This window comes from Mastomys coucha, chromosome X, assembly GCF_008632895.1.
Source record: "Mastomys coucha isolate ucsf_1 chromosome X, UCSF_Mcou_1, whole genome shotgun sequence".
Taxonomy (NCBI): Eukaryota; Metazoa; Chordata; class Mammalia; order Rodentia; family Muridae; genus Mastomys; species Mastomys coucha.
Window position 1 is genome coordinate 127,242,709 of NC_045030.1, and position 7,807 is coordinate 127,250,515.

The 7,807-nt window shown below is 41.7% G+C and overlaps 1 protein-coding gene across 1 annotated transcript in view; it reads left to right on the forward strand.

Moving 5' to 3' along the window:
* The window catches only part of Tnmd (tenomodulin), a 15,159-nt gene extending 7,352 nt beyond the window's left edge, over positions 1 to 7,807 (forward strand). The window contains exons 3-7 of the mRNA XM_031376220.1: positions 1,709 to 1,849; positions 2,069 to 2,170; positions 5,156 to 5,309; positions 6,971 to 7,137; positions 7,426 to 7,807. Of these exons, the coding sequence (XP_031232080.1) occupies positions 1,709 to 1,849; positions 2,069 to 2,170; positions 5,156 to 5,309; positions 6,971 to 7,137; positions 7,426 to 7,635 (774 nt within the window). The 3' untranslated portion in view covers positions 7,636 to 7,807. The remainder of the gene's footprint in view (positions 1 to 1,708; positions 1,850 to 2,068; positions 2,171 to 5,155; positions 5,310 to 6,970; positions 7,138 to 7,425) is intronic.

Below are 7,807 nucleotides of genomic sequence, written 5' to 3' on the forward strand. Positions count from 1 at the left end.
ATACCTAGAAGTTTCTCTACTCTAGCTGGCTCCAACACTAAAACTGAGAGGATATTTAGAAGCAGAAGCAAGTAACAAGCCTAAATGAGTTTTCTACCTGTCACAAACAAGGCTGGCCCTTCGCAAGTTAACTCTGTAGGTGCTGGAGAGTTCTCGATACTCTTCTCCTTCCCTTTAAAAAGATACCTTGGCAATCTTCAATACATTCCTTGGGAAAGAGAAGAGTGTGTCACCTGTGACAATCCTTATTCAACAAATAAGTACTATCCATGTCTATCCAGGGCATAGGGAGGTAAAATGGCTTTGCCTCTGTTTTTCTTTTCAGTGGCTCTATCAGACTTCTCATGCTTGAAGTAACACTTGTTTCTACAAACCCATCCAACTTGTTTTTCTACTTGAGTTGGGAACAATTTTGACCAGGTTAAACTAACATGCTGTCAGGGACATCAGCAGACACTGAAAACAACCCAACCCAGTGGAAATTGAAGGAGGAGGGTGCCGCTAGAAATTGTGTTATTAGAAAGCAGCACTGGCTCTGCGGGCCACTTGCTTCTTCAGAAGGGCAAGTGAAATGTGCAGAAACCTACCAGGCAAAGGCCTCCAGGCCACAGGGAGACTATAGGCTTACAAATAGCACCATCAACTCCAGCATGCTTTCCAACAGAGATCAGACACCTCTGGAAGTTCATATTTGTTTCTAGCCCCAAATATGTCCCAAGTTATAAGTTGCACATTCAGTCCTGAAATAGAATACATCATGGGATGGGGCCTCTTTATTCTCTAGTGAGAGAATTGTCTCTTTTAGAGAACAGAAGTAAGTTTGGGAATTGGTTTCAGCCACTCGGAAGAAAGTCTTGATAAACAGCCTTTCAGAGGCACTCTCCTTGGAAGAGTCTGTTAGTTTATGGCACTTCATCCTGTCACCAAAAGCTATCTATCCAGAGGAGTCCACAGACGTTGAAAACAATAGAATCAAATTTTTAAAACATAACCCAGCAATAACCTGAGTGGGGATGGTTATCCTATAAAAATAGAAGACTAAGGGAAAGCAGATGACTGCTAGATTTTTTACCAACAAAGAGAAATAAATCAGTACAGGCTAAGACTGTGAGTTAATATTGACCAGTAACATCTTCAGGTTCTAAAAAGGGCAAACACAATACTATTGAGGCACTACTAAAAATCCAGATAGCTATGGGAATAGAGAGCAATGCCTTAACCACTCTGAGTGGTTTCACATCTCTTTGTAAGGAGTACGGATTTCACAGAAGGGATGGGGAGAGTAACACCCACAGAACACTTAGGAAAGAGAAGGAAGCAGCAGCTCCAGGAAGCAGCATAGGCTTCAGGTGGTCCCTAGGCTTTAACACAAGGGGAAAACACCCTACGGACTGGTTTGCAGAATATCATTTGCTACTTAGCCAAGGTTGCTGAGAAAACCATGGAAATACTTCATAATTAGCTCAGCTATTTGGCTTAAATACGAAACACCGACTTTGAAGGGATTCCCCCCCAAAAAAAAAAACACCAAAAAGCACCTCACTCTAATCTAAGTTTTAGAAGACTGTCCATTGGCAAGCTGCTAAGATGACCCCTCAGTACAAAGGTTCTAGGAAAAGAAGTTGGCCCAGGTACTTCCCCGGTTAAAGTGTTTTCTGAAGGGGCACCCAGACTGTCTTAGAGCTTCATTTCCTCCTCTGCTCCCCAGACCTATGACATGGAGCACACTTTCTACAGCAATGGTGAGAAGAAGAAGATTTACATGGAAATCGATCCCATAACCAGAACAGAAATATTCAGAAGTGGAAATGGCACTGATGAGACATTGGAAGTACATGACTTTAAAAACGTGAGTTGACAGCTTCCCCTGAAGCTTTTTCACTTAAAATACTACAATAATTGGATCGAGTTACACAAGAAATAACCTTTAACCTTCACTTCATTTACTACGACAAAGCTTTCTCTCTGAACTCAACGTTTGCTAGTCTGGGTCTCTGACAGGTCATGGAACTCATTAATTGAAACAATCACAGGCAAGTAATTGTATTATTGTTTGTTTGTTTTATAGGGATACACTGGCATCTACTTTGTGGGTCTTCAAAAATGCTTTATTAAAACTCAAATCAAAGTGATTCCTGAATTTTCTGAACCAGAGGAGGAAATAGATGAGGTATGTGAGAATAATGATTATACTGAAAGGTCTCACTTACTGGCCAGTCTGTGGACTAAGTGTTCTCTTCTCATTACACCCTCAAACAGTCTGGTAAATAGGCAGTATTATTAGCCCTGTTTTCAGATATAGGATCCGGGATTTAGGACCAAAGAGTGACTTGCTGAAAATGCACAGCCAGTGAATAGCAAATTGGGGTTCTTTAATTGAGGACTTTTAGGAAAATGAAATTTGTGTTTTGGGGTATAACACTATACTTTTATACCCAAATACCCATAAAAAAATCAAAAATATAAAAAACTATATACTATTTTTGTCCCAAACCAATAATATCTAGTGAGAGGAATTAATCAGAGGAACAAAATTAATCATGAGTATGAGAAAGACTTGCAGAAAATTAGTCTAGGGATTGCGAAATGGCTCAGGGATCCTTAGTTCAATTCCCAGTATTCACATCAGTCAGCTCACAACTGTCAGCTCCAGGGGGATCCAACATATCTGACCTCCCGAGGCAACTTCATTCTTATGCACACATATATCCCAATAACTTTGAGTATACACATGCATACCCAAAACTAAAAATATAATAAAAATAGGGGCTGGAGGTCTACCTCAGAGATTTAGAGTACTGACTAAACTATTCCAGAGGACCCATGTTTCTAGTTCTAAGCACCCATATGGTGGCTCACAACCATCTGTAACTCTAGTTACAGGAGATCCAATGCCACCTTCTGGTAAAGCAGATATGCATGCATACATACACCTAAAATAATTTTAAAATTAAATAATAAAAATAAATTGTGTTTAAGACTGGAAATTGGTCCCAAGGCTACGAGAGGGTCATACCACTTGTGTCATGCTCCAACAATCACCGACTTTAAAGGTTTCTGTTTGTTCCCCTTACCATTCTATGCTGAGCTGTTGGTTTGACAATCCGCAGCTCTCCTCAGAAGAAGCAAAAGCAAAGGCAAAAAACGTCAACCTAAGATGAATTCTCTGGATCCACTAATAAACTGGGATGAGTAGGCCCCTGCTCCAATTAGTGAATGAATGATGCCAGGAAGCCACGGGAAATGGGTCATCACCTGCCTAAAATACATCACTCCTCACCATCCTTTAGGTTCTTTTGGTTTAACTTAGTTTGGTTTTGTCCTGAGAGGTTCTGCCAGAGCCTGACCAATACAAGTGCAGATGCTCTCAGCCAACCATTGGACTGAGCAGGGGGTCCCCAATGGAGGAGTTAGGGGAAGGATCGAAGGAGGTGAAGGGGTTTGCAACCCCATAGGAAGAACAACAATATGAACCAACCAGTACCCTCAGAGCTCCCAGGGACTAAACCACCAACCAAAGAGTATATACATGGTGGGACTCATGGCTCCAGCAGCATGTGTAACTGAGAAATGCCTTTATCAGTCATCAATTGGAGGGGAGGCCCTTAATCCTGTGAGGGCTCTGTACAGACAGGCAGCAATGAGAGGCTAAAGCGATATAATAGGATTTTTCTTCAGTGATATAGAAACAATGGCCATGTCTTTTCTAGGCCCTAATTTTTCATTCAGTTAATTTGGTGAGATCTTTTAAAGAATCCATATATTCACCTCATGATAGTAAAATCATCTCATCTCCTAGAAAACAGAATGTCACACAACAGGTCTCTTTTAGTGCGACAAAATTTGTGGTTGGATAATTCCAAAAGCTTGGACTTCCCTCGGCACAGTGTCCTTGGCGTGCACCTGGAAACCATGCAGAGTCAGCATCCAAAGAGCCCGGAGTCTGCTACCAAAGCTAGGGAGCGCATCAGTCCCATCTTCTGCAAGCCCTTTCAACGTGTTCCAAGGTCTTTACAGACTCAAGGGCAAAAGAGCCAGGACTTGAAAGTTGTGAATGGGTCAGAGAAAAATTACACAAAGACATATTTTGGTGAATAAATAAACACACTGAAAACTCGTAAAGGCAGGAAGAAACAAAAGAAGGGAGAAAAGGCCTTATTAAGAGCAGTCATAAAGTTACAAAGCCGCATTGACAAGTTGGTATAAGAACGGGGGTATAAGAAGACCGGGGTATTCGAGGTAACTACTCCCAGCACTAGAAAAGGAAGAGAAGGTTTTTTTTTTTTTTTTTTTAGGAGAAACCCTAACTGTTGGAGATTGGTTTCTTTAAAATTTTTTTATTATTTATTTATTACAAGTACACTGTAGCTGTCTTCAGACGCACCAGAAGAGGGCGTCAGATCTCACTACAGGTGGTTGTGAGCCACCATATGGTTGCTGGGATTTGAACTCATGACCTTCGGAAGAGCAATCAGTGCTCTTACCCGCTGAGCTATCTCACCAGCCTGAGAAGGGACTTTTAACAAAATTCTGCGAAGGTCTGTAAACCAGAGAGCCCTCTGCAAGATAAACGTTAAACATTTACAATGACTGGGATTAATGAGTTCACTTTCCATAAGCAGAAGGCTTTAAAATATGAAAAGACAAATTTCTTGCAAATCCAAAATGATAGGTTAATTGGCTATTTAACAGATCTCACTAGTTTAGATTATAAGAGGTCTTTTGTTTGGTTTAGTTTAGTTTTTTTCCCTCCTGAGGTGAAATCCTGGGTTCAGCCTTAGCTACACTAGTAAAACATGGCAGGTATTCACCCATTTAGAGGGGAGACATAAATCACTCATAGTACAAGCACAAATTAAAGCTTGTGTGGCCCAGGGAGTGCCCAGAACACCATGCAAAGCTTTTCAAGGGAAATGATGGCAGGCAAGGCCCTTTTCTAGTGAGTAGCCTTGCAGCCAGACCCAGATGGAAAGGATCAGTCATCAGCTCTTCTATGTACGTCTACTGTCAGCACAGCATGGAGACTGCTCATGAGCAGCCAACCCTAGCCTTGCAAGTCAGGCTCAAAACGCACTGGTTTTCAGTACTCCCTATCATCTGGCCAGCCGCACTAATTCTTCTCTAATCCCACCCCTGGCCTACTTTCTTCTTTCAGAATGAAGAAATTACTACCACTTTCTTTGAACAATCAGTGATTTGGGTTCCTGCAGAAAAGCCTATTGAAAACAGAGACTTCCTGAAAAATTCGAAAATTCTGGAGATTTGCGATAATGTGACCATGTACTGGATCAATCCCACTCTAATCGCAGGTATCATCTCCTGTCCCTGGTCTATTCCTCCCAGTGATGGTACCATGCTAGTCATGGTGATACCCTTCTGTATTCCCAGTACCCCGGAGTCTGAGGCAGAAAGATTTTGAGTTCGAGGCCAATCTAAGCAATATATGATCTCAAAAAAAAAAAAAAAAAAAAGATTGGAACAGGTTAATGTTTGCAGCATTTAGCGACCACATTTTTATGAAAACAAATGATCAGTTTATACCTTCTTGGAAGAAACTGTATATGCTGACTATGGTGAAGAGGGAAGTTTTCACAGCCAAGTTATAAATCAGATAAATTAATGCTGACAGGCTTTTAAAATATCTCAGGAAAGGTAACACCACCGTAATGTGACCAGTGATAGCAAAAAGCTAATCTATCTTTCTTTGTACATCTATATTCATTGCAGCAGGGATGCTAGACTATTCCTCAAAACCACAGTGGGCCCAACCCAAGAACTGGAGAAAGAAGAGACCGAACAGTGCACTACTGCCTCAAGAATTCTCATGTCAAATGACGTTCTACCCTAGAATATAGGACAATTGTGGGGGGCGGGGGGAGACAGACAGAGAATGTTTAAGGAATCATGATAAATGGGACTGAAGGTTAGAGGTCCAGAGCAGAAAAGTACAACCTTCAATTCAAGAAGATGAAGGTCCCTAGGCACGTTATTCTGTCTAGGTATCACAGACTTTGGCCTCCCTCATTCTGCACAATGACTACTACTATATCACTCAAGACAGGAGAGTCCCAACAATGCAGGCCTCTATTGCTATTATTTGGAGTTGTTTGTTTGATTGTGGGTTTTTTATTTGTTATTAAAGGTGACAAATGCAATCCGGTATCCTGGACTTGGGTGCTGCAAAGCAAAGAACAAGGATGGAAATACTGATGACTAGTCTGTAGCTTAGTTAATGGCAATGAAACAATGCCTCCTTCTTAGTTCTGACAGTTGGACCGCAGTTGTGTAAGATAACCAGAAAGGGAGTGAAAAAAAGAATATGTGGGGACATATACTTTCAGCAAATCTTCCACAGACCTAAGTTGAAAATGAGGTACACATGGGGGTGGGGGCAGTGCTGGCGAGATTTCTCAGTGGGCAAACACTTGTTAATCTTGCAGAGGACTCAGGTTTAATTCGAAGTACCCACAACCATCTTCAACTCCAGTTCTAGGTTATCTGATACCCTGTTCTGCCCTCTGTGGACATTATATGTGTATGGTGCACAGACATACATGCTGGCAAAACATCCATATATGAAAAAAATATATAAACCTAAAAAATTGAGAAACAAAAGAGAAATGATGGGAGAGCAGCTAACACCAAATCAAATCAGACAATCAAGACGTATTTTTGATCACTTGCAGCTAAAACCACTGAGGGAGACAGAAGTCCCTCGTCTTGTCAGTTGACTCTATTACTAAGAAAAGGAGTAAATTTTTGATGTTAAACAAGCAATGAGGCTGGTGAGAAGCCAAATAGTCTCTGAACTGTCCACTTAAACAGCTAGGAAATGCAGCCCATGTGCGCCTAATTTATCCCAGTCAAAGGGCAGACAAAAATAACTCTCCTCAACTGTTGTCTTCTTATACCCTCCTCCCGGAAGTGCTTGCAAAGTGATGGCATCCCAATTTTGTGTTTGTTATCTTAGTTTCAGAATTACAGGACTTTGAGGAGGATGGTGAAGATCTTCACTTTCCTACCAGCGAGAAAAAGGGGATTGACCAGAATGAGCAATGGGTGGTCCCACAAGTGAAGGTGGAGAAGACCCGCCACACCAGACAAGCAAGCGAGGAAGACCTTCCTGTAAATGATTATGTGAGTGCTGCCCACTGCACTCATGTTCAGGGCAGAAACAAAAGAACTCTCATAAAACTTACTACCTCCGAAAGCACTTGGAAAAATTAGCATGGGTTTAACAAATACTTAAACTCAGACTCTCCAGAGAGTGTGATCAAAACCAGTCTTGATGGCATATCTTGATTTAGCTAAAACATTTAATTTCTCATCACCCCCCCCCCACTCAGAGTCACAAAGTCCACTCTTGCTTGGTGGGACCTCCTCCTAGAGAGCTTTCCATCCAACACTGTCTTCTTCTTCTTTCAGACTGAAAATGGAATCGAATTTGACCCCATGCTGGATGAGAGAGGTTACTGTTGTATTTACTGTCGTCGAGGCAACCGCTACTGCCGTCGTGTCTGTGAACCTTTACTAGGCTACTACCCATACCCCTACTGCTACCAAGGAGGTCGAGTCATCTGTCGTGTCATCATGCCTTGCAACTGGTGGGTGGCCCGCATGCTTGGGAGAGTCTAATAGGAAGTTTGAGTTCAAATGCTTAACCTTCTGTTAGCCAACATATAATTAATGCATGCTACTCCATGAATTTCTGCCTATGAGGCATTTGCCTCCAAGTAGCCTATCCTTCAGAATTACTTGTAGGATATTCCTCTCTTCGTGTTCTAATAAACTTCTACATCATCATCAA